Here is a 27,664-nt window from a genome sequence, read left to right as displayed (position 1 = left end):
ATGAAAAGATCTATATGAACTGATGTGGAGTGATATAAGCAGAACCAAGAAAACAACTTAACAATGACCACTACAATGTAAATGGAAAGAAGAGTCTCACACACACACACAGAGTAATGTAAGAAAATTTTGTTTGTAATTTTATAATTATAAACAAATGAGACTTGAATGACAAGAGACAAGAAGATATACTCAAATCTAACCCTTTGTGGAGGTGGGAGGCCCACAACTATTATATATTGCACATTTTCAAATTTTTTCAATGTATCAATCAGTTGTTCTGACAAAACAAATACTATTTGTACCCTAAAGAATACTACTCGTCATATGGCATGATTCTCCAGGAGGCGAAGTTGGAGGGATACATCAGACACTATTGTGATAGAAAAAACAGAAAATATCAATAAAATCTTATTTTTCAAAAAAAAGAATATTACCAAGATAAATAAAGTCCCAAATTTAAAGCTCACCTGAGGTTGACAAGAAATGCCAAGAACTACAAATAAAGGATTTTTCCAGTTGTACTAAGGAAAAGAAAAGGATCAGGTATAGGATGGTATTGGGGTGGACATGATGACAGACAGCTGGTAGAACCACTAAACTCTTTTTCTACTTCTTTTTCCTGTCAAGGTGAACAATCTTTAGAAAAGAATCAATCAACAAACATTTATTAAGGACTATGTACCAGGCACTATGCTAAGCATTGGGGACACAACTATAACAAATGAAACAGTACTTACTTGCAAGTAGCTTACATTCAAAAGAGGTGGGAGAGAACAAAGTTTAAATTACCAGACCCAGAAGAATGATATGGTCAAGTCAAAAATCACTGCTAAAAGTAATTACTGCTGCAATGTAAAATATCAATGAAGGATCAGGGCATTTTTGTGAACTATAATTTCAATATGAATTAACATTGAAATATGGAAGCAAAAAACTTAATGCACCCTGAGGGTGCATCAAGAGAGGCATTCTCACTAGGTATAGTTTTGCTGTATTTATTCTGCTGGCATCAGAAAAGAAATGGAGAGAACCACAAATAAAAACAACTCTGAGGTACCACCTCATACCTATCATATTGGCTAATATGACAAAAAAAGGAAAATTATCAATGTTGGAATGGAAATGGGAAAACTGGGATACTAATGCCTTGCTGGTGGAGTTGTGAACTGATTAGACCATTCTGGAGAACAATTTCGAACTACGCCCAAATGGCTAGAATGCTGTGCATACCCACTAATCCAACAATACCACTGTTGGGTCTATATCCCAAAGAGATCCAAAAGGAGAGAAAAGGAACTCTTTACAAAAATATTCATAGCAGCTCTTTTTGTGGTGGCTAAGAATTGGAAATTGAAGGGATACCCATCAATTGAGAAATGGCTGAATAAGTTGAAGCATATGATTAGAATGGAATATATAAGCTATAAGAAAGACTTACATGAACTGATGCAAAGTGAAGTGAGCAGAACCAGAAGAATGTTGTAAAAATACTGTACAATGAAGAAAAGTGAATGACTTAGGTATTCTCAGCAATACTATTATCCAAGACAATTCCAAAAGACTCATGGTGAAGCATGTTATCCATCTCCAGAGAAAGAACTGATATAAGTCTGAATACATACTGAAGCATGCTGTTTTTCACTTTCTTTCATTGTGTTTTTTTTTAATTGAAGTCTTCTTGGAAAAAATGAGTAATACGGAAATGTTTTACATAATTACACATGTATGACCTATATCTGATTGATTACTTTGTCAGGGAGGGGGAAAGGGAAGTAGGAAAAGAGGGATACAATTTGGAAATCAAAACAAAAAAAAAAACACAAATGTTAAAATAACTGTTTCAACATGCAAAAAAAATTGTTTTCAAAAAGAAAAACAAAGATGCCAAATATAAAAGAAAAGAAAGAAATGAAGTACTGCATTTAATTCTGAGTGCTATACATATTAGGAAAATCTTTGATAAGATGGAGAGTGTCACAAAGTAGGCAACGAGGACCATAAGAAGTATGAGGGCAAGTAAAGGGAAGTTAGATGGCGTAATGGATAGAGTTCCAGGTGTGGAGTAAGGAAGACTCATCTTCCTGAGTTCAAATCTGAACTCAGACACTTAACTGGCTATGTGACTCTGGGCAAGTCACTTCACCCTGTTTGCCTCAGTTTCTTCATCTGTAAAATGAACTGGAGCAGGAAATGGCAAACCACTCCAGTATCCTTGCCAAGAAAACCCTAAATGGGGTCACAAAGAGTTGGATACAACTGGAACAACAAGGATACACAAGTAAGGGATGACACAAGGAGAAAAGAGGGCCTATGGCAGAGCTTAATAGAGGCCAACAGGATTAAGTGATTTGCCCAGGTCTAGAGCTTGTGTCTGATGCTGAATTTGAACTCAGAAAGAAGAGTCTTCCTGACTCCAGGCCCAGCACTCCATCTACTGTGCCCAGTATAATGCTGAGCTACTACTATAATTTTTACATTCCACCAATCCTTCTCTATGAAGGCACTATGCCTGTTTCAAATTATCCAAGTAAAGGCACTATTCCTGGTCTCAAATTATCCACTTAGAAGATTCACCAAACTGTCACTGTAACTTTGAACTCTATTTCTCTCTACTCCAAACTCCCAGTATACTTCATTTTCAAGCAAATAAGCATCAATTATAGATAAAGTATAAAGTAAATGGTTCATTTAAAACAATACAAGTAAAAAACTTCAATAGTGCTAACTTCAGAATAACAATAAGAAGGCATTAACAGTCAAATGCACTGGTACTTACTGTTCAATGCGCGGTGACAGGTATAATTTTGGGAACACTTGAGTAGCTTCTGTGTCCTCAAAACTGACCGAAAGGAGAGCCACATCTTCTCCAGGATCTTCATTTGCATCCTTAAATAAAAAGAAATGGAATAGCTTTTGGCAGGTGCTCTTATATAACATCTAATTGCTGATAATCTTACATCATTCTTTACTGAAATGAGGCCATCTGACATGAGCATCTTCCTTTCCATCTTCTAAACATAACCTTGCTCATACAACTATCCTTTCATCCTTCTTTACAGTGACATGCCCTCTTCCCTTTCTAAAATTAAACCCTTCAGCCGTTCGATTCAATAAGTATTTATTCATGCTCTGTATCTTTTCCTTTCCGGTATCATGAGAAATCTGGGTTTTGCATACTCAGTTCTTTCCTTTCTAACATATTTTATTCAACAAATATTTATGGTGACTCTGTGCCACGTATTAGAGATACAAACATTATGCAATCCTGCTTGTGCTCAAGGATATTTGCATCTACTAGAGGGAACAAATATAGAGTTAAGAAGAATTCCAGGCATTTTCACTAGTTGTTCATGCCTGGAATACTCATTCCTTATTTCTGCCTCAGGCTTCCCTTGCTTCCTTCAAATCCCTGCTAAAATCCCATCATTTACAAGAAGGCTTGCTTGAGCCTCTTAATTCTATGGTCTTCCCTCCATCGATTATTTCCAATTTATCTAGTACCTAAACTTGTTTTTACATAGTTGTTTGCTTGGTGCTTCCTCCATTAGACCAGAAGCTCCTTGTGGTAAGGGACTGCTTTGTGTCTTTCTTGGCTTAGCACAATGCCTGGCACTGAATAAATGGTGTTTAATCAATGTTTCCTGACTGACTACTATACAAAGTAGCTTCAAATGGAATGTAAAGGATATTAAGAAGAATAATATGAATTAAGGTAGTAAAAACCTAAGGCTGTGAAATGAATCCTGATCACAGAAATACTCAAGGGCCAAGTTCAGGAGTGTGTATTTTATCCAATAAGAAACAGCCCCACTCCCCACCCCCCCAATCCTGGCTTCTCTACTGTCTCCTTTACCTCTCTATCCATTTATGCATTTTTTTAAAAAAAGTAAAATAATCAACTTTACTTAGCACCTTGCTACTTTTTGTAACAAAGTTAAATTTCTCAAGTGATCACTAGTAACCAGTTTTAATTACTTATCACCAATTTCTCCCATAACCTTGTAATCTTAGCTTTTCTCCTTATCCAGTATGCAAAGTAGTTCTTCTAAGATCTCATGGTGGCCAAATCGAGTGATTTTATCAGCGTTTAGCTGTGTTACATTTAATTCTATATGGCTGCAGCATGGCTAGGAGGGGCAGGAGTCAAGATATTATGTTCAAGTGTTTGCTCTGCTACTTATTTGTTGTTTGACTGTGGAAAAGTCAATTAAATTAACTTCCATGGACCTCATCTATTAAATCGGAAAGGAGGTAGAAGATTGACTAGATTATCTCTAAAATCCCTTTTAATTCTATGTACCTCTATGTAAAATTACCCTTCTCCTTTCCAAAACTCAACTTTATTGAGTTCTATGACACCATATTTTCTTAAATTTACCTCATTTTTCCTACTATTCATTTATTCATTAATATGTCAACATATATTTCTTCACAATATTTCTCGTCTTCATCTCCATGGATAATACAAATGTTCCTTTAAATATTTTTAATTTATAAGTAGATAGGCACATAAAACAAGGCTGAGCACAGAGACTTCAAGAACCATCAGGGGCTCCCTATTGCCTACAGAATAAAATACAAACTCCTGGGTTTGGCATTTAAAGTTCTTTTCCCTTTTTGAGATGTATACTACCACAGAAGGAAAAGGAAAAGAATAAGCATTTACACAGGGCTGCTGTGTGCCAGTCATTGTGCTGTTTTTTTTTTAAACTAAACATTATTTCATTTGATCCTCACATTTTACAATGTTAGCCTAATAACCACCTACACTGATAGCTTAATAACTAATAGATGAAGGGAATGGAATAGGCATAATTTACCTAGATTTTAGCAAAGCTTTTAAGAAAGTATCTTTTGGAAAAGATGGAAATATGTGGACTATAAAACTGCCTGATTATATAGATTCAGAACTAGCTGAATAAATATATTCAACAAGTAGTTATTAATGGTTCAATGTTATCCTATGAGAAGGTATCCAGTGGGGTATCACAGAGACCTTTTTGGTTATCGCCCATTAAACGCTTTTTTAAACAACAACTTAGATAAAGGCATAAGATTGTACGCTCATCAAATTGGCAGATAACACAAACCTTTGAGGAATAACTAACACACCAAGTGAAAGAAGCAAAAAGGATCTTGACAGGCTAGACCACTAGGATGAATTTAATAGGATTAAATTCAACAGGAATAAATGTAAAGTCTCATTTTGGTACAAAAAAATAAAATTTACCAGCACAAGATTGGAGAAACAGTTGAGACAGGGCATATTTTAAAAGAGATTTAAGGTTATTAGTGAACTATAAATTCAATATTGGTCAGCAGTGTGATACGGTAGCCAAAAAATATCTAAAGTAACTTTGTGATGCATTAAGGGGCACGACTTTCAGGAACAGGGACATGGTGGTTTTCTCTTCCATTCTTAGCAACACAGTTTAAGAGGGACACTGATAAGGATGAAGAGTATGCACAGGAAGGCAACCTGGGTGAAGGGTCTTGAATCCATATTATATGAGGATCAGTTGATAAAACTGTGAATATTTATTTAATCTGGAGAAAAATATACTCAAAGAAGACATAATAATAACTGTATTTGAATATTGCAAATTCAGTCATGTTAAGGAGAGGTTAAATTTGTTCTACATGGCTCCAGAGGGCAAACCAGGAGTAATGGTGAAAACTGAAAGAAGTAAATTTAAAGTAGGTATCAGGAACAACTTCCTAACATATTTTCCAAAAGTGGAATGGACTATCTTGAGAGTTTCCTTTTCATTAGAGGTCTTTAAGCAATTGCTGGATAATATCTCATTAATTATGCTACAGTAGCATTCCTTTCGTATATGGATTGGATAAGATGGCTGCTGTGGTCACTTTCAACAATGCAATTCTATGATCCAGTCATATTGCCCATCTTGATGTTTCTCACACATGATACAGCCTATCTCCTACTTCCATGTCTTTTCATTGGTTATTCCCCATCACTGGAATGCACTCATTTCTCACCCTCCTCTGTTAGAATCACTATTGTCCTTCAAAGCTCAACTTTCTCCATGAGACTGTTCTCATTTCAAACCTTCCCCATCTCCACTTACATGATGTCTTCCCTCACAGAATGTGAAGTTTCTTGAAGGCAGAGATGCTTTCTTTTGTCTTTGTGTCCCCAGTGCCTAGCCCATTGCCTTGCACATAAAAGGTCTTAATAAATATTTGTTTCTTAGTTACTCCTCATTCAAGCCAAACTGAACTACTTGCTCTTTCTCTTTCAGGATATTCAATCACCTGACTGTGCCCTTGAACAGGCTGTCTCCCACACCTGGAATGTTTTCCCTCACCTTCAGCTCACAGAACACTTAGTTTTTACACCAAACCCCTTAGTTGTAAAGGTTCTGAAGTTATTTTAGAGCTAGGGTCCATGGATATCTAATAGGTCTATGGAAAAATTGGGGTAAGGGAGTGGGGAGAGAGAAGGGCTATGAATTTGGATGGGGAAGAAAACATAGTTACTTTCACTTCAAGTTCAGCTGAAATTTGGCATTTTCTTCTATTATTTAAAAGCATTACTCTGAGACAGGTTTCATTAAACTGCCAAAGAAGTCAATGAAAAAGTCATCTTTTACTTTAAGGCTTCCATATGTCCATATGCCACATTATATTAAGCTTTTCTAATCCCCTCCAATTATTAGTGTTCTCTTTCCTAATGCCAAGATACTTTGTATTTAGTATATATTTGTAAATATATATATGTGTATATATATACATATATATACATACACACACAATTATATATATTTGTGTGTATGTGTATATGTGTGTATATATATTTATGTGTGTATATATGTATATGTGTGTGTATATATATACATACATACATATATTTGTATTTACTTATTAGTATACATATTGTCTCCCTACACTCCCAACCCTCTCAATGTAAGCTTCTTGAGGGACAAGACTATTTTAGTTTTGCTTTTGTATTTCCAGTATTTAGCACAAAGCCTAACCTAAAAGAAGCATTTAATAAATAAATTTTGTTGAATATCTGACAGCTCTTTTACACATAGTAATTAGTCCAAAATAGTAAGCAATTCACATAAATGACCGCAAAGGGTTACTTTCCATGGCTAACCCCAGCTTTTACTGTTTTTTTTTCTTTGGTTACCTTTCCTGTATCTAAAACAGTATCGTGGTGAAAGTTTTCTCTGGAGTCTACAAAGTTTTATCCTTCCATATCCCAACCTCACTTTCTCTCACATTAAAAGAAGTATTAGATCTGACTCTTCATCTAAGGGTACTTCCTGTAACTCTGCAGGGTTGAGATTCTCTTGTGTTCTTTCTTTCTCATGGCCCATTCTCATTTGAAGTTTTATCAAGCATCACACTTGGCTAATTACTGGAAACCAGACCTGAAAAAGGAAACAATTCTTTTTGGAATACCAAAAGCTTCTAGGCAATAAAAATGACATATATGAGGCTGCTGAAAAACAAGCCAGAAAGAGCATTGGATGTGGGGTCAAGATATCTAGGTTTAAATCCTGATTCTGACATTTACTAGAATATCTGGAGGGGTGAATAGCAAGAAGGCCAGCATCTGTGGATCAGAGTAAGTTGAGGGGGGTGATTGAGCACAGGGAAGATGGGGAGGAGAAGAAGGGGTAAGATATAAGAAGATTGGAGTGGTAGGAAGGAGCCAAGTTATGGAGAGATTTAAAAGCCAAACAGAGTTATATTTGATCCTGGAGGTGATAAAGAGCCACTGGAATTTACTAAGTGGGAAAGGGGGAAGGGTGATAAGGTCAGACTTATACTTTAGGAAAATCACTTTCACAGCAAAGTGAAGATGGACTGAGTGGGGAGAGACTTGAGGCAAGGAGACTAGATAGTTCTTGCAATAGTCAGGCCTGAGATAATGAGGGCCTACACCACAGTGGTAATAGCATCAGAGGTAGGAAGGTGAAGCATAGGACAGATGTTACAATGGGAGAATCAAGAGAATTTAACAACTGATTGGATATGGGCATGAGAGAGGAGTCAGTGACAACACCTGCAAGGCTGGGTAACTAGGATAATGGTGGAATCCTCAACAATATTAAGGAAGTTAGGAAGGCACTAGGCTTGGGAAGCAAGATAAGAAATTCAGTATTGGACACAGTGAATTTAAGATGTCATCGAGACATTCAGTTTGAAATGTCCAAGAGGTGGCTGGAGATAGGAGACTGGAGGTCAGGAGCAATGTTAGGAATGGATAAATAGATTTGAGAATCATTAGCAGAGAGATGGATGATAGTCAATTCAATGGGAGTCAATGAGATCACCAAGGGAAGAAGAACAGAGGGAGAAGAGAGCCCTGGAGGATACCCATAGTTAGGACATGTGACTTCAACGAAAATTCAGAAAGGGAGACTAAGAGGAAAAGAGGCAGGAGAGAGCAATGGCATGGAAACTCAAAGAGAAGAACATCAAGGAAAAGACAATGTCAAAGGTCACAGAGAAGTCAAAAAGGATGAGGACTGAGAAAAGTCCATTGAGATTTGATAATTAAAAGATCATTAGTAACTTCAGTGAAAGAAGTTATTCAAAAAAACATTATTCTTGAACTTCTTGAAAAAAGTTTTCAAAACTTAGACCTTATTTGCATTTGAGCTGGATAGTTTTGTCCACATCCTCATTCACTCACTTGGATGAGCAGAGAGTCATTAATTACATTCCTTGTGGTAAAATGGAGAACCACTGGGCCTACTATCTGCCACTGTGCCCCCTAGACTCCCAGTCACTGCTTTAGACCTGCCAAAGCACCCTAAAAATATGAGTTCCTGCCATGTAACCTGTGGTAGAAACCCTCTTATAAGTGGTTATCTCACACAATTATAAAGTAAGCCCCTTTAGAGGAGGAACTCTCTTGATCTCTATGTGTATTTCCAGCATAAAACATAGTATCTGACACATAGTACACACTTAAAATTTTTATCATTCATTCGTTCATAATTGGCTGACAGTGAATTTCATATATTTTTTCATGAAGACTGCATTATTTGTTAACTGTCTTTCATAGACTATGAAAAATACATTTAATTAAAATACTTCAAGAAGATCTGAAGACAGTCTATATTTACTGTATTATTACCACAGTATACTTTGAAAAATTATATTTACTTTTTTTCCCTTTTCTAACAAATTCTCTCTTCTCAAGGAAAGAACAAAAATGGCATTATACAGCATTCCTAAGCAACTGAAATGACCCTAGTTTCCATATTAAGTATTCTTTATCTGGCATTTTGAAAAAAATAAACATGATTAATTTAACTGTGAAAATGGTGATTTCCAGGATATTGATAGCTACTTTATTATGTTTTATTCTGCTCGGTTTGATAGATCAGTTCTCACTGAGCTGGCACTGATTCTCAATGGATATGTTAAGCTTGACTTCAGCACTTTTAAATAAGAGAGCCGCAAAAAAAAAATAAATCCATAAAATACTGTTTTCCAGTTTCTGGAACTCCAACTGTATTGTACATTTTCTTTTTCCCATGAGGAAAATGATAAAAGCTCTTGTACCATGGTTCTTAGAAGCTAACATTACATATGATTATTGTAACCACTAATGGCAGAATTTGCGGAAGAAAAGAGGACTTTTAAAAATGTACAAGTCTGGATTTTCAGAGGTATACAATCTAAATCATTTGAAATTGCAACAGACAAAATTGGGCCAAAGTGAAGAAATCTGTGGAGCTGGATTTTAAAGGATTTTTTTCCCCTTTTTGCAAAATGGTGCTAAGCAGACACACATTTATGGTGTTATTTATGATGAACCAATGCTTTGCTCTAACTCCAGAAAAGAGAAGTGTATATAAAAATGTGAACTTTTGTTACATACAGCCTTTAAAAATGCATATTAAATTTACCAATAACAAAACTGACTAGCTTTTCTGTGTCCCTTTCTGAACTTCTACGTATTTTCTTTTGTATATTTTTAAAATGTTTCACTGATGCTCTTTTCATTTTGTATATCACTATAATTATCCACCAATGCCCTGTGAAATACCCCCGAGAAGCCTTCCCTTGTAATATCTAGTTAAGCAAAATAAATCAACATATATGTATGTCTATAATCTTAACTCTCACTCTGCACCTCTGTTCAATCACATTTCTGCCAAGGGGTGGGAGCCATGTTTCATCATCAGCTTTCAGAAGCAATAACCAATCACTATATAGATCAGAGATCTGAAGTGTTGTGGAGTTGTTTTCCTTTGTATTTATTTCTTTTGTATTATTGTCATCATCCTGAATACCACAGATAAGCCTCTCTGATTTGGCTTAACTGGTCCTCAGTAGACCCACAAAGACCAAACTTTCACCAGACTCAAAACCTAATACCTCTGCAACCTGGTAGTACCTACCTGACCTTTTGTTCTGCTGTCATAGCTCTCAAAATCTCGGGTTCAAGGACCAGAGTAGGAATGGATTGGAGATTCTGACCTAACGTTTTGTTTATCCAGCTAGGTAAAGCTTTTAATACTTCAAATGAAGAGTTGAAAAACTAACCTTTAATTTTAGGAACCAGATGACCAAACAAAGCACAATTTATTACTACTCTCCAAGTAAGAAAAAATCCATGTGGCATGCTAATAATAACATCTAAGCAGATAGCAGACATTAGCAAAATAGATCATTAGAATGAGAAAAGAAATGTAAGTATAGGTATAATCTACTAGTTGTCTGAAAGCCTAAGGATTGGAAAGAATACTCTATTTGTAGAGGACCTAGGTTGAAATCCTGGTTGTTTTACTTACCACCTATGTGATCAAATGACTTAAGCCATACGGACCATATGGATCTCAATTTCCTCACTGGGATTTCTATCATATGGTTTTCCCAACTAATAAAAGTATTCCAGGTCTCTAGGGAAGTTATGTTTCTCAATGTAAACTAACAAACACACTGACTGGAATTCTGGTTTATAAATCAATCTCATGAGTTTGGTTAGCATAAATAAAATCTACTGAGGGCCTCACAACGTCTGAGTCCAACTGCTCCTGAGTGAACTTATTAGTTAATGATTTCCTAAATTGAGTGATTGAACATACAAAATAAAAAAACTAAGATGCTAGCAGCGAGGTGGTGCAGAGAATAGAGTACTAGGCTTGGAATCAGGAAAACTCATCTTCATAAGTTCAAATCTGGCTTCAAACACTTACTAGTTGGCCAAGTCACTTGACTCTGCTTGATTCAGTTCCTCACCTGTAAAAGGAGCTGGCAAAGTAAATGACAAACCACTCTTTTTCTTTGTCAAGAAAACTCCAAATGGGTCATGAAGAGTGAGGCACAATTGAAATAACTGAATAACAACAACTTTCTGGAGTGCTCCTTGGTCATACTGAAACACTTATGTGCCCCGAATTGAATGTGGACACCTAGTAATGACAGGAACACTGGACACTCAAACTGAAGGAAAGACTTTTCTAAGGACTAGAGTTTACCTCCTTGGAAAGGAGCAACGATTACATAGCTGAATATTCTTAGCATACTGACAAGTGACTAAGCCCTCAGGTGAATATCTAAGAATATAAAATCCTAGAGAACATTTAAATGTTTTTATACAACCATCTTGGAAAGCCATTTGAAAATATGCAAATAAAATGATGCCCTCTGAATTAATGGGCTTATATCCCAAAGAAGTTATTGATAAAAAGTCTCCAAATACATCAAAACATTTCTAGCAGTACTTTCTGTGATAGCTAAGAATTGGAAACAAAGTAGATGCTCATCAACTGAGGAAGACCTAAAAAAACTGTAGTATATGAATACACTTGTGCCATAAGAAATGATATCTGTGATAAACATAGATAAACATGAAAAGATCTATGTGAACCAATGCAGAATGAAGTTAGTAGGGCCAAGAAAACAATATCCACAATTATTTACAACAATGTAAATAGAAAGAACCACACAAAAAAAATTAAAAAATGAATGTTACAAAATCATAAAGATTAAACAGGATTCTAATGAAGAAATGTAAGATGTCCCTAACCAACCTTTTGTGGAGGTGAGAGATTATACTGGTATTAAATACCGTGAATGTTTTCAGATTATTTTTTTCATTGCACTGTATCAGTTGTGTTGATTTTTTCCTCTTCATTTTCTTTTTTTCTTTCTTTTCTTTCAAAAAATACAATTTGTTATATGTGATGGCTCTCTAGGAGGGAGAAGGATCTTGGGGAAAACTATGATGGAGTAAGGGAGATAACAAGATCAGACCTGTACTTTAGGAAGATCAATTTGGCAGCTAAGTGGAAAGTGGACACAAGGCAGAGAGACCAATCAGAAAGACTACTACATTAGTATAGCTGTGAGATGATAAGAGTCTGTACCACAGTAGTTGAGATATGAGTGGAAAAAAGAGGATCAATACAAAAAACAACAGGATGTGGCAAAAAAATAGATTATGAACTGAGAGTGAATAAAGATGATATTGGCGTTCACCATGGTTAGTTAGGTTCGTGGGCAACTGGAGGAATAGAGAAGCTGAGAAAAAGGGAAAGCTTGGGAAGAAAGAAAAGAAGTTCATTTTTGGACATGTCGAATTTGAAATGTCTATTAAACATCCTATCTGAGATGTATAATAAATAGATCGCTGAAGATGTGAAACCAGAGGTCAGGAAGAACAGACCCTAGAAAAGGCATTTGGATTGATTTGTCCTATATTCTCTGAAGTATTTTCCTAAACTTTGCAGCTTTCACTTCCTTCTACCTTTTTAGAACCTCAAACATCTCCATCATAATCATCATTCATCACAGAACTACTATATTCTGTGTTTCTTCGCTGCATGATGAAATCATCTTACCTACCTCCTGACAAAGATAATGGACTCAAGATGAAGAAAAAGACACACATTTTCCAACTTGGTCAAAGTGGGGATTTGTTTTGTTTGAGTATGCATATTTGTTACAAGATCATTTATATTCTAATTTCTTTAGGGGTTGTATGAAAGAGGAAGGAAAAGGAAGAGAGGGAAGGAAGGGAACATTTTAAACTAAATGTTTTATGTTTTCATAAAAAGTAATCATTTAATTGAGCTAACACTATTTGTAGGTGAAAATGATTTGCATATTGATTTTTGTGTGAAAATTCCTACAATATAATTCAAGTATATTCTGCACATTTAATAAATTTACATTCTTTTTTATCAAAGGACCTGTATAACCTGCCAAGATGTATTGTTGCTAAAGTTAAAAACTCAAACTCAAATGACTCTAAGATGTATAAAGTATATATCCCTTGTGCCTTTACATAGGCTGTCCTCATGCTTGGAGTGTACTCCCTTCTCTTCATATCTTAAAATCCTAAACTTCCTTTGAAACTCTACTCAAGGGCCACCTTTTATATTACATCTGACCACCCCTGTCTCCAATCACTATACTGCCTTTGTATATATTACTTTATGTAATGAATTATGTAATTAATTTATTGTACTTTATGTAAGCTCCTTGAAAACAAGGATCTTGTTCCTTTTTTGTCTTTGTATCTCCAGCTTCATAACTGACTAATCAGAAGAAGGTTCAGTAAAAGTCCTTGGGAAGGCCACTCCACCAAGGATAAGCAATTATCTAAAAATAATCTAAAATAAGCAGATCTAAAACAGTCTGAGAGTCCTGCCTTATATATTATTACAATGTATTGAGTCTTTTTTAAGATGTGAAAAGTTGTATTAAACGAGTCTAGATAAGAGGATTACAAAATTACAGGTCAATGATGGCATGAAGCAAATCTCCAGCCCAAGACAGCCTGGACGGTCATGGGGAAGTGACTACTGCACCACAGCTGGGAGCAGAGCACAGTGTAGTGTGGGCTGCGAGTGCACAGAAGGGACCTGAGCAGGCCTTGGGGAGAGTGAATCTCTCACACCTGTGGTGGTTTCCAGACTTCATGACCCCAAAACACTGAGGATAAATTAGAAGGTCAGTGGGAAAAAGGAGTGGCTAAAAATGTTTAGAACTTGTGGTACACAAATAGAATGGAATATTAGTGTGGCGTAACAAAAAATAAATATGATGAATACAGAGAAGCATGAAAAGATTTGGATGACTGATGCAAAGTGAAGTAAACATCCAGGAAAAAAAAAACATATGCAAATGGCATTAACAACGAAAGAACAAAAAAAATAAAGAAGGAAAAAAATCAAAACAATCAAAAATTAATACTGCAAAATAAGCTCATTCCCAAAGAAGCAACATGACAAAGCACCCCTTCACACTTAAGTAGAGGTACAGAGATGGAGGGGCATGCTAAGCATGTGTAACACTACATACAAGGAAGGCTGTTTCCGATATATTTGTTTAGTCTTGCTGACCTGTTTTCCCCTGTTTTTTATGTTTCATTATAAGAGACTGCTCTCTAACAGGGAATGGGATATATTGTGACATGAAGATGTAATAAAAATTGAAGTTATTAATAAAATTTTATTTTAACTAAAATATCCACCACTAAAAAAAAGAGAGATCCCTAGTGAAGAGTGTGGCCCCACATTTGTTTCTTTTATTTTGCACCCTCTTGTCCTGGAAAAAAGAGTAAGAGAAGTCGGCCGGTATGTGTTTTTATATTCTGGGCAGCATGCAGGTGCATCAAACACAATGCAAGGGCAGCACACAGAATGAGCTCTCTCTTCTTTTACAGTAAGTTTTGGTTTGGGGTTTTTTTTAACCTTTTTTTCCTAGCATTTATCTGTTTTTGTTTGTTTAACGGAATCTATGTATTACAATGGAAGAAAGATTTTTAAATCAATGGGAAAATCATCTATATAACCTGGGTAGACAGTTAATACATGTTTGCTGTTCAGTCATGTCCAACTTTTCATGGACCAGAGACCATAACACACCAAGATCTTCTATCCTCCACTATCTCTTGAATTCAGGACAAGTTCATGTCTGTTTTTTCTCTGACACTACCTATCCAACTCATCCTCTGCCATGACCTCTTTCTGCCTTCAATCTTTCCCAACATCAGAGTCTTTTCCAATTGGTCTCATCTTCTCATTATGTAAGCAAAGTACTTAAGCTCCCTTTCTCTTACTCCTAGTACATTCCATTCAACAGGATTTTTTTTTTTTTAAGGTATTCTCCTTTCATATTCAGCTCACCCTGTAGCACCACAATTCTTAACCATCAATTCTGTGGCACTCAACTTTCCTTATAGTCCAGCTCTCACAGCCCTGCACTGCCACTGGAAAAACCATAGCTTTGACTATACAGACTTTGGTTGGCAGGGTGTTGTCTCTACTTTTTATTAAAAAGATTTTCCATAGCAAGAGCAAGCGTCTTTAGTCACCATCTGCAGTGATCTTTGAGCCCAAGAATATAAAATCTGACAGTGTGTCCATTTCTTCTTCCTCTATTTGCCAGGAAGTGAGAGGACCTGTTGCCAAGATCTTAAGTTTGTTTTTGTTTTTTTTTCCATGTTAAGCTTCAAACTAGCTTTTACACTCTCCTCTTTCACTTTCATCAAGAAACTTCTTAATTTCTCTTTGCTTTCTGCCATCAGTGGTATCATCTGCATTAACTGAAATTGTTGATATTTCTCCCAGCAACCTTAATTCCAGGATTTGATTCATGTTAGATGAGTCTAAAACAAGTACAAGCATATATTTTGGTGGGGAAAATATTAGTACTTTAATCATGTACTGGCTTGCAGCATTTCTTCTACTACATGAATGAATTGTCTTTTTTTACATTTTTGTTACATTTTTATATCTTTCCTCATTTGTGAGGATAATGATATAAAAATATGAAGTGTTGATTTATTCTAATTTGTCTAAATGAAATCAGAAGCTCTTTGAGAGAATGGGGGTTATATCTTTATCTCCTCAGTAGTCCTTTATCTTATTCTGTCATCTATCACATTAGCTATCCCTCCCAGAACAACAAATTTGATAAGCAGGCTACCTATGACTTCATCCAAGCCATTCATTAAAAAAAAATTAAACAGAGCATAGAAGCATTAATGTGGTTCTGGATATTGTGGAATAGAAACTCAGCCATATCCACATCACATCTAAGGACAAAGATTATTAATAATGTAAAACCACCAATGGAATACTCATTCAAAAAATTACATGCTACTGTCCCATTTTCACTCAGATTAGTCTTGTTCTAATTTTGGGAAATGAAACCACATATAAAAAAACTGATTTAGAGCCACCCAAATGTTTAAGGTCTATGGTGTTGATAATGAATTAGATAGAGGGATCTGGAAGTCTTTTACAAAGACAGGAATCTAACAAATGCAGAATCCAGGCACCTCTGAATGCACCCATCATGGAGAAGTTAAATAAAGATAAACACAGTGGCTGTACTTGTGGTATTAGAGACATGAGTCATTCCAGCTATTTCTACAACAATAACTATAATAATGATAGCTAATATTTATACAACACTTTAAATTTTACAAAATGTTTTCCATATATTACCTCATTTGATTCTCTTAACCCCATAAAGTAGATGCTATTATTATCTTCATTTTAGTCATGAAAAATTGAGACTGATCAAAGTAACTTGCTCAGGATCACGCAAGTATCAAGTATCTGAAGGTTTGAATTGTGACCTTACTAACTTCAAGTCCTCTGCTTCATGCACTATGTATGGCATGAAGATGACTTGTATCCCCCTCTCCTAAAGGAAGAATTCCAATTCCAACCGGACGGTATCAAGGGGGCCAAGAAAAGATTTATCTGGAGCATTTTAGGATGCATAGTACAATGGAAAGAACACTAAGCTCTGGAACTGGAGGATGTGGTTGTGGATTCTGACTCTAATGATAACTATATGGCCTTGGAAAAGCATTTCATCTACAGGGTCCTCTAAAGTCTTTTTCACTTCTATATCAGTGATTAATGGACCTATCAAAAATCTTGCTCCAAGTTGACATGGAACAATATTCTTGTGTGAATGAAATGACTGAGTCCAGTCAGTCATTCAAGCAAATCTAAATACAAGTATAGAATAATTGGAGTATATTTCTCCATTTCCATCTCATCCACAGGGATACCATAAAAGACTTGTCAAATGTCGTGCTAAAATCCAAGTAGTAGGGTATATCTATGAGATACTTATCCACTAATCTCTAAGCTCTATCAAAAACGGGAATGAGGTTGAATCTGAAATGTCCTTTCTGGCTTTTATAAAGCCTGATTCCCACCCTCTAAGTAATTGCATATCACTCTTTTATTAATACATCTTTGCCAGGAATCCCAAGCAAATTCCTTGGTTGCAGTTTAAAAAGAAGTTACCCTCTCCTTTTTGTGAAAATTAGGAGATGTGCCTGCCTCCCTATTTCACCATAATTTTTCAAATATGGTCAAAAAGAGTACAGAGAATGATATTGATCAATACACTCAATATTCTGAAATATAACTCGTCTTCCTTAGTTACTGACTCATATAGGAAAGCTAGGTGTTCTCAATAAAGTGGAACTAAAAGACTTAAGATTTTCAATATAAAATTGGAGAAATGTAAAGAAAAAAATTGTAGGAATGTATCTGAGAGTCTGGTTCTATTTTAGGAAAATGCATCTTATGATCTCTCCTACTTTTAAATACTCCACAAACCATGGATGGAGACACAGAGACCCTCCTCAAAACTAGTTTAGTTATAATATAAATATTCCCAGAAATTTTCTTTCATCACTCACTCCCCTTTGATAACTCCTACCTCTATACATAATACAGAAAGAAAAAGAAAGAAAACAAAAATCAAAAAGAAAATCATGTTTTATGTTCACTAGAGGAGAAAGTTTGATACAGAAAATTGCTTAAAAAGTTGCTTAAAAACTCTACCTTAACTTGTATGAACTGATGCAAAGTGAAATAGGAAAAACGAATCAGGAAAACAGGGAGGGAATAGACTTGGGCTTTTTTGGGACCCTGACAGCACATGTATATCAAATTGCCCACCATTTTTGGAAGAAGGAGGGGAGAGAGAAAAGTTTGGAACTCAAAATCTTATAAAAATGAATGCTAAAAATTGTCTTGATATGTAATTGGAGAAAAAAATAAAATACTATTAAAAATGAAAACCAAAAAAACATTCTACACTAGTTTCCTAATTAGTAAAAGATTTTTCAAACCCCAAAGAAAGATTCAAAGGAAAATCCACGTGTGGTACAGGGTACAGAGTGAAGGACTTGGAGTTAAAGATAGTATTCTTTATGACATATACTATAATCACATGACTGTAAAAAGTACTTAGGACAGTGCCTGACATATAATAGAAGCTCAAGAGATGCTTATCCCCTTCCTTTAAAATTACATAAAAGGACACTGGTAAGCCGAAGAATGTCCAGAGGAAGAGGGCAAGAGTGAAAGGACTGGAGTTTGTGCCATGTAGTCACTAACATCTACGTCGTACTTTAAAGTTGGAAAAGTTCTTTACAAGTATTATCTCATTTGATCCTCACAACAATTATAGGATGTAGGTGCACTTATTTCCCCCATTTTACAGATAAGAAAACTGAGACAAACCAAGGGGTTAGCTGAATTGCCCAGGGTTAGACAACTAGAAAGCGTCTGAGGTCACTTTTGAACTCAAGTCTTCCTGATTTCAGGTCTAGCACTCTATTTACTGTGTCACCCAGCTGTATCTCTGAAGATTTGTTGAAGGATATTTGGCCTGAAGAGGGAAGTCTGGGGGAGGAGAAGTAGGGAGGGGAATATAAAAGGTTTCTTCAGGTACTTGAAAGGATGTGAAATAGAAAAGGAAGGGAATAGACTTGGGTTTTGGGGGTTTTTTTGGATCCTGAGGAAAGAAGCAGGAACAATAAGTAGATGTGGCAAAGAAGGCAAATTTTAGTTTGATACACACACACACACACACACACACACACACACACACACACACACACACACACACACACACACCACCTCTAGCAGTAGAGTGGGCTGCCTTAGGAGGTGAGGGACTCCCTCTCCTTGGAGGTCTTCATGTTGTAGCTGTACTACCAATTTCACACATTACAGTGAAGATTCTTTTTCAGGAATAGGTTGAAGTAGATAGTCATTGAGATTCTTTTCAACTCTCAAAATCTGTGATACCTTATCGTGGCAAGACCAACAGTGGAGCAACCAATTCTAACTACATAATAGCTGAGTCATTTACAGGATTAACATTAAAGCATTTTAAATCATTGACATTCTGTGGTTAGAAATAAGGATCAAATTTTCTTCAGTCCAAATTATTATATTAAGTAGGTGACCACTTAGTTTTAAGAATTATCCTAGTCTGGATACTGTAACTTTTGGAGTCTGAGAGATGAAGGCTATTCTGCTCTGATCAGAAGCTAAGAAAGGTCTGAAACATCTTAGATGATTATATATAATCACTTTGGAGGTGGTTCAGAGTGAGAGAAAAAAGGACTATGGAAACCAAAAAGAGCACCCATGTACCCACCCACCCAGTAGGTCACCTGGCACCTACTCTTTGGTACCCATGGCAACAGGATAAACCTGTTATTTAAATGCCTGAGTCCCTATAAAAAGTAGAGTCCCACTGTCCTTCACTTGATACAATCAGAAACTAAAGGTGTTGAAAGAGAGATTAGTGCCTATGAAAGGCACTCTCCAGGAAGCAATCTTGGACTTTCCCCAGTAACTCTGGATGCCACTGGAGAGATAATAATAGCTGACATGTATATAGGCTTTTCAGTTTGCATATACCATCTTATTTGATCCTTTCAACAACCCTATAACCCAGGGACTACATGGAATATTCCACTATTTTACAATAAGGACAATGAATTTCAGAAAGGATAAGAGACAGAAATAAGTTTTTAAAATATCGCTAGAAAATTTAGGACAATTGTCTCTAGCACTGACTAAGTGAATTAGGTTTTGGCATATCAAAATTTACTGCCATAGATAAGCTTGCTGGACAATCTTCTTATGAGGACCTTATTTCCCAAATAGTCTTCTTATCAATAAAGGCTATTTTTTTACAGCAAACAGTTAAATCAGCTTTCCTGTACAACTCAATTTTATATGAATTTGGATAAAGTATACTAGTTTCTTTTTTCCCAGAACCTGATTAATCCTGAATGAGCTAAAAATTGAGGCTACTCATACTCAGAAATGAAATCAAATATTTAAATGGTAGAGCAATTAAAACTGTCCTAACTACTAACTTACCTCTAAGACAAAAGAGTATATGTGAGGTCTCTTAATGAACAGATATTTACTGAACGACTTCTATGCACAATGCCCATCTTCCAGGGAGGACACAAAGTATAAGAGTCCCTATTCTCAATAAAGTAGATACAAACGTGAAAATTTATATAATACAAAACAATAGCTCAAGACAATAATGATCCACAGTTCAAGGCAAATTGCAAATAAATGGTATACATCAGGGGAAACAAACTTACAGCTTTGCACAGGTCAGCTTATCCCCCACAACCCCTCTCCCCTATATTAAGTGACTGGCTCTTCAGATTAATATGAAATTTGATTACATATGCAGGTAGGTGGCATATTGCAAAGGGTGCCAGGAATGGAGGTGCTCAGGAAGACCTGAGTTCAAATCTAGTTTCAAATTCTTACTTGCTGGGAAACTCTTGGCAAGTCATTGAACCTGTTTGCCTCAGTTTCCTCATCTGTAAAATGTGGATAATAATAGCATGTACCTCCCAGGGTGTTGTGAAGATGAAATGAGAAAACTGTAAAGTGCTTAGTATAGGGCCTGGCACAAATTAAATGCTATATAAATGCTACCTATTATTGTTGCTGCTTCTATTGTTATTATTATTTATTGTGAAAAGAAATAGATTTAGACAGTAGTAATCAAAACAGAGGGGTACTACAAAACAAACATGAAATTTGAGTTTGAAACCACTGGTATAGACAACAGGTACAAAAGGATTTCAAAGGAGTGATAATCATCAATTATTTATACTGTAGTTGAAATGGATTGATCAGATACTTTACAGAGAAAAGGTCTGAATAGGAGACTAAGTGGAGAGGACATTAAAGTACCAAGTGCCTGGTGGATAAAAAAATCACAGAGATAGTAAAAGGGGCAGCTGGCAATATCCAAAAGGGCTAACTTCAGAATTTTCCCTAGGAGACGAACAGATACTAAGTGACCCAAAGCCGATTGTCTATTTCCATCCTTAATAAGGATTATGGAGAAGATGATTAGGCTTATAATTTCACAGACTGAGAACTGAAAAGAATGTTAGCACTTATCTAGTTCAATCTCACCATTTTTACAGGTGAAAAAACTGACACCTAAAGAAGTTAAGTTAAGTAATATTCCCAAGGTCAAACAGACAGGAGAGAGCAAAACAAGTCCAAATCCAATACTCTGCTTTGTGGTGACTGTTTCCCTACTTGGCTATAGCCCACAGCTAAAGAAGTTAAGGACAGTTGGGGATAGGATGTTTAGTTCAAGAAGTAGGAAAAAAACTAAGGACCAAAATACAAGGATAGACAAGAAGATAAGCTTCCCCATCTATGTAGATGAAGAACCACATAAGAAGAGATGACCTAACAGAGTGTGGTTGTCCTTCATTTTCGAAGCGGACCAAAATGACATTACCACAATAAAGTGAAATTTCAGTGTGTCCATTTGTGGCTGATCAGACCAATATGAGCTCAGAATGCTCTGCCACAGGTTGGGCACAGATTGTCCCTATGAATATTTGGGGTGGGTATCCCAAATTTGCGCATCCTACATTTACTTTGTGCTGTCTCAACTCTGCTTTGCTCGTAGAGCACAGCACCCATTCTGATGTGGGCACACCATGCTGAATGGTTGCACAGTCCCATGTTGCACAGTCAAATCCAAAGTTCTTGAGAGAGACTTTAAGAGTGTCCTTGCATCACTTCTGACCACCATGTGATCACCTGCCCCATGTAAGTTCTCCATAAAGTAGTCTTTTGGGCAAGCATATATTTTGCATTCGAACAACGTGGCCAGCCCATCAGAGTTGCACTCTCTGTGGCATAGTTTGAATGCTTGGCAGTTCAGCTCAAACAAGGACTTCAGTGTCTGGTACCTTATCCTTCCAGGTGATCCTCAGAATCTTCCTAAGACAGTTCAAATGGAAGGGATTCAGTTTCCTGGCATGGCGCTGGTAGACTGTCCATCTTTCACAGTCATGCAACAATGAGGTCACCACAACAGCTTTGTAGACCTTCAGTTTGGTAGTCAGTCTAAAACCTCTTCTCTCCTAAACTTTTCTTCAAAGCCTTCCAAACACTGAGCTAGCTCTGGTAATACAATCTCACTGTTGATGTGTACATCCCTGGAAAGTACACTACCATGGTAGGTGAATTTATCCATAGCATTCAAAACTTCTCCATTTGTTGTAATTGATGGTTCTACATATGGATGGTGTGGTGGTGGCTAATGGAGCACCTGTGTTTTTTTGGTGTTAATTATTAGGCCAAAATTAGCACAGGCAGCAGAGAATTGATCCATATTTTGTTGCATCTCAGCTTCAGAGGCTGCATTGAGTGCACAGTCATCTGCAAACAGAAAATCATGCACCCAACACTCCCTCCACTTTGGTCTTGGCTTGTAGACTTTTCAAATTGAAGAACTTACTATCAGTATGGTAGTTGACCTTGGTGATGTGTTCATCCTCATTGAAAGCATTTGTCAGCATGGCTGAAAACATCATGCTAAAAAGCATGGGAGCAAGCACACAGCCCTGTTTCACTACATTAATGACTGGGAAAGCACGAGAGAACTGTCCACCCTCCAAAATCCAGGCAAACACGCCATCACGAAATTGACGTACGATACTGATGAACTTCTCTGGGCAGTCAAATTTTGACATAATTTTCCATAAAAGCCCTCATGAGTAACTGCCAAAGGCCTTGGTTAGGTCTACAAATGTTGTGTACAGACCTCTGTTCTGCTCCTGGCATTTCTCCTGTAGTTGTTGGGCAGCAAACACCATATCAACTGTTCCTTGGCCCTTTCTGAAGCCACACTGACTCTCAAGTATATGACCATCTTCCAGGTGAAGGATCAGCCTATTAAGGAGGACTCTAGCAAGAATTTTGCCAGCAATGACTAAGAGAAAGACCCCCTGTGATTGTTGCAGGACAACCTATTCCCTTTACCTTTATAAAGATGGACAATGGAGACATCCTCGAACTCCTGGGGGATAACTTCCTCTTGCCATATAGCCTGGAAAATTTCAGTCAGCTTTTGTAGGAAGAATGGTCCCCCTACCTTGTAACCTCAGCTGGAACAGAATCAGCACCAGATGCTTTGACACATGAAAGGAGCCTAATGGCCCTCAAAACCTCTTCTTTAGTTGGAAGTTCAGCTAAGGTGGGACTGACTTCAACTTGAGGTAAATACCATTTACCTCAATGGCCTCAGCATTGACTGATGATGGTCTGTTGAGAACACAATGGAAGTGTTCAGCCCCTCTCTCTGGGATCATGTCCTTATCACTAATCAATGTGGCTCCATCAGCACTGAGTAGTTGTGATGCACCATAGGTTTTTGATCCATAAATAGCTTTCAAGGAATCATAAAAGCGCTTTGGATTGTTATTATCAGCATACTGAATTTCATCTGCCTTCTTATGGAGTCAGGAATCCTGCAGCACTCTAAGCTTTGCTTGTACTTTGCTTTTGATGGAATTAAGTGCTGCCTTCTTAGAGGTGGATGAACTATCCTACTGGTATAGTCTATGGAGTTCTCATTTTTTGTTTAGCAGTTTCTGAATTTCCCCATAATTTTCATCAAACCAGTCTTGGTGTTTGTGAATGTTCTGACCCAGATGAACAAATGCAGTGCTGTGCACCAAATCTCTGAAAGCTTCCCACTCCTTTTCTGTTTCACTGTTGCCAACTATATGCTGGCTCAACTTTCCCTCCAAGTTAGCAACAAACTGTTCACACTCAGAGAGGTGCTCTAACTCGTTGACATTGATTCTTCTGGTAGTTATTTTGCTTTGGGGGTGGCACTTTTGATGAATGCAAATATTTAGCTTGGAAAGGATAGGTCTATGATCAGTCTAGCACTCTGCACCACACATTGCCTTTGTCACTCTCACATCTTGTCTGTCTCTTTTCCTTACAATCACATAGTCTATTAGATGCCAATGCTTGCTGCGAGGGTGCATCCATGAAGTTTTACTGAATTTAGGTAAACGGAAAACAGTATTGGTGTTAAGAAGGTCATGCAATGCACAAGTCTTCAGCAGCAAGTGACCATTGCTCTTGCAGTTTCCAACTCCATTCCTCCCTAGGACTCCCTGCCAAGTCTGGTAGTCTGAGCCTACTCTACCATTAAAGTCACTGAGAATTATAAGCTTGTCCTCTTTTGGCACATTGATGATAGGGTCTCTAGGTCTTCATAAAATTTTTCTTTGACCTCATCAGGACTTGTCATTGTGGGAGCATAGGCACTGATGATGGCGGCATGGCGTTTTCCTGTGAGTGGCAATCGCATAGTCATGAACCTGTCATTCACTCCTTGTGGCAGGCATACTAGCTTGCTGACTAGATTAGTTCTGATTGCAAAACCCACACCAGCTGCACAGCACTCCCCTTCACTGCACCCAAGAAGTAGGAAAAGAACTAAAGACCAAAATACAAGGATAGACAAGAAGATAAGCTTCCCTATCTATGTATGAACCACATAAGAATAGATGACTTAACAGAGTGTGGGCACCTAAGGAAAATAGAAGAGGACCAGAGAGAGACTGAAAAATCTGAATGATTCTTCTGGTAATGTGATAATAGTCACTGATGTCTTACATAGTTTCATTTGACACCAAAGAGAGATAAGCAGGTCTATAGATTTAAGAGAGTTACAACTAAGCAGAATATGACAAATTTCAGGGATTTTGAAGTTAAGGTAAAAAGAGATGTGGCAAAAGCTGAAAGATAAGAACAATCCTAAAGTGCGGACAAATCAAAAGAACATCTAATAAAGATGTATATGATGGAGAGAAAGTAAAAAAAAAAAAATAATATATGGTGTCATATATAAGAAGTTCAAAGACATATTCAAACATCAAAAATTTCAACTACATAACTGTTTTTTATAACTGCTGAGTAGTGTTCTTCAGCATTAAAACATTACTAAATTTAATATATACAGAGCTAATACTTCAATTTTGGTGCTATCTTATACTAAGGTTGAATACAAAAATTGTTTTGCTTAAATTAATAGTGCTAGATCCATGAGCAGACTGAAGATTTATAATTTCATGCTTATGAGAATTCATGAACTCTTATTATGCTTAAATTATGATGAAGGTATCAGTGTCATAACAAAAAGCAGTCCTGGAGAATCACTATTTAAAAATGAACATTTCCAATCTGACCACAAATACATATTCAATTTCTACTTCAATGAAACTCTGATCTAACTGGCATAAGAATTCATCTACATCATGTTGTCCTTAAGCAATTTCTCCAATAAATCTTTCATAGAGGATCTATTTAATGTACTCTAGATTACCTTTAAATATTTCAGGAAAACCAGTGTCAGATTTGGTCTGTTACTCTTCTTTATGACTAACCCACCTCCTTTTCTAGTCATACAAATCCCCAATGATAAAGGTTATGGGATATGGCAAACTCCCTGTACTCATTTCTATCAATCATGATCCTGCGCTTCTCTAGTTCAAATCCTTATCTAGCCTTCCATTCTGTTATGCCAACTGAAATTCCCAATCTATTGTTAAAAATCTCCCATTCATCTGAGACATCTAAATGTCACAGTCTTTGCATTATGCAGTAATCATGGAAACCAGCCTCTCTCTGGAAGACTATGAATCCTTGGCCACGCTCTTCAAGATAGACCTCTACTTTTAGCATGCTCTCTATGCTAGGAGAAAAGGAAAACTCAACCTGCTTTTGCTACTTCCAGACTTCCATTCCACATTATTCTCTCCTTTGAATTTCATATCATCTGTCTATATTAACCCTGTCCAGATTATTTTTGTAAAAGCTCCTAAGTTACTTACCTGAACTAAAGTCATAATGATAATAATTCTAATAAGCATAATGGCTGACCCTGTGATTTTGTTGACAGAGAGAACTTCAAGGTGAACAAAATTCTCTTACCAATGCAAGCTGGCAGTTTTTCTGCAATGTACAATCTTAAGGGTGTTACCTAGAACACTGAATGATAAACAAATTTGTCTAGGGTTGGATAGCTAGTGTGTAAGAGAAGCAGGATTAGAGACCAGGTCTTCCTGGTTTGCTTTCTACACTATGTGGTACTACCTTTCTAAAAACAATAGTTGAACAAATGAATGAATGAATGAATGAATGAATGAATGAATGAATGAATGAATGCATCTAAGGCACTACAGAAAGGTTGCTTTAAGATTCTGTGGTAACAGAAAGGGGTAAAAATCATAAAGCTTGTTAAATTATATGGGTACAACTTTAGAATACATTTTGGTGAAGGAAATGAATAAAAACAATGTATTTATATTCTTTGTCATCAGTGCTTTTAAAGTAAGTGCAGTGGCTTTGGTTCACCTTTAATGGTCCTTCTAAAAAAACACCACCTGCCTGCATATTTTACTGGAAAAGCTGTCTCCTTCCTCCCCCAGAATTCTGTCCTCTCACAAATTGCAATGCACAGTGAACAATGATAGCCTGTGGGATAAATTCAAAAAACTCAAAGTTGAAGACAATGTTTTTCCTGCATTCTACCTACAGTAACTGAAAACTGGGAATTTACTGGAACTGAGGATTTATTATGAGTCAGATGGTTGATAGCCTTTCCAACCAAAACATCTGTTCTACACAGTTGCAACTGCTACAATCCATTTCCTTTTAAATCTGGAGAATGACCAAGTGTTAGATTAGGGTTGTTTATCTTAAAGATACAGAGGATAAAAATGAGACCATGAATTTAAAAAAGGCCATTCATACCCACTTCCATGTCCATTTCTTGACAGCGCATAAAAAAACAAAAGGAAGAATGCAATTGAATTTAACAAGAATCTATGTACTGTGTATCAGACCCTAAATTATGCACTGGGAATACAAAGACACAAGTGAAACAGGCTTTGCTCTCAAGAAGCTTACATTCTACTGAGGGGAAACAATGTACACATATATATACATAAATGTAATGGGAGGTGTGAGAGAGAGAGCACCAAAAACTGAGATGAGAAAAGGTCTTGTACAGGACCTGTTATGTCAGCTGAGACTTCAAGATGTAGAGGTGACAGAGAGCATGCCAGATACAGGGGATAACCTGTGCAAAGGCATGGAAGTAGGAGATGAGTCTGGCAAGAATGTAAAGAAGATGAGGTGGAATAGTACATGAAATCAGTCTGGAAAGAGGTTATAGCCAGATTGTAAGAGCTTTAAATAAAAGAGATGTTTGCATTTCACACTAGAGGAGAGAGGATACTTATGAAGCTTCTCATACAGGGAGTGACAAGGTCAAACCTATCAGAAAGGCAATGAATCTAATTTTTGCATATTTTTAAAAAAATTGTAGAACTAGCTTTGCAAGATAATAAAGAATATTTAACAAATCATATAAAGCAACTTCAGTAGCTTTTAATCCTACTCTGCACACTTTCAGGCACAAGTAAATTTAATTTTCTTTTCCCTTAGAAACATATTGTCCAATTATTACAAATGGTATTGGGGGCACCTGTTTCTCAAGCAGGGAGGAGAGTGAA

The 27,664-nt window shown here is 36.6% G+C and overlaps 1 protein-coding gene across 3 annotated transcripts in view; it reads right to left on the bottom strand.

The window, feature by feature from the left end:
* The window catches only part of BABAM2 (BRISC and BRCA1 A complex member 2), a 560,438-nt gene that overhangs the window by 257,759 nt on the left and 275,015 nt on the right, over nt 1-27,664 (bottom strand). For all 3 annotated transcript variants that reach the window (XM_072634065.1, XM_072634064.1, XM_072634066.1), the window contains exon 7: nt 2,780-2,889. In XM_072634065.1, coding sequence (XP_072490166.1) covers nt 2,780-2,889 — 110 coding nt within the window. The remainder of the gene's footprint in view (nt 1-2,779; nt 2,890-27,664) is intronic.

The sequence above is a fragment of the Notamacropus eugenii genome, chromosome 1, assembly GCF_028372415.1.
Source record: "Notamacropus eugenii isolate mMacEug1 chromosome 1, mMacEug1.pri_v2, whole genome shotgun sequence".
Lineage (NCBI taxonomy): Eukaryota > Metazoa > Chordata > Mammalia > Diprotodontia > Macropodidae > Notamacropus > Notamacropus eugenii.
The sequence above is the reverse complement of the archived record's forward strand: the minus strand, read 5'-3'. Positions and strand labels throughout refer to the sequence as shown.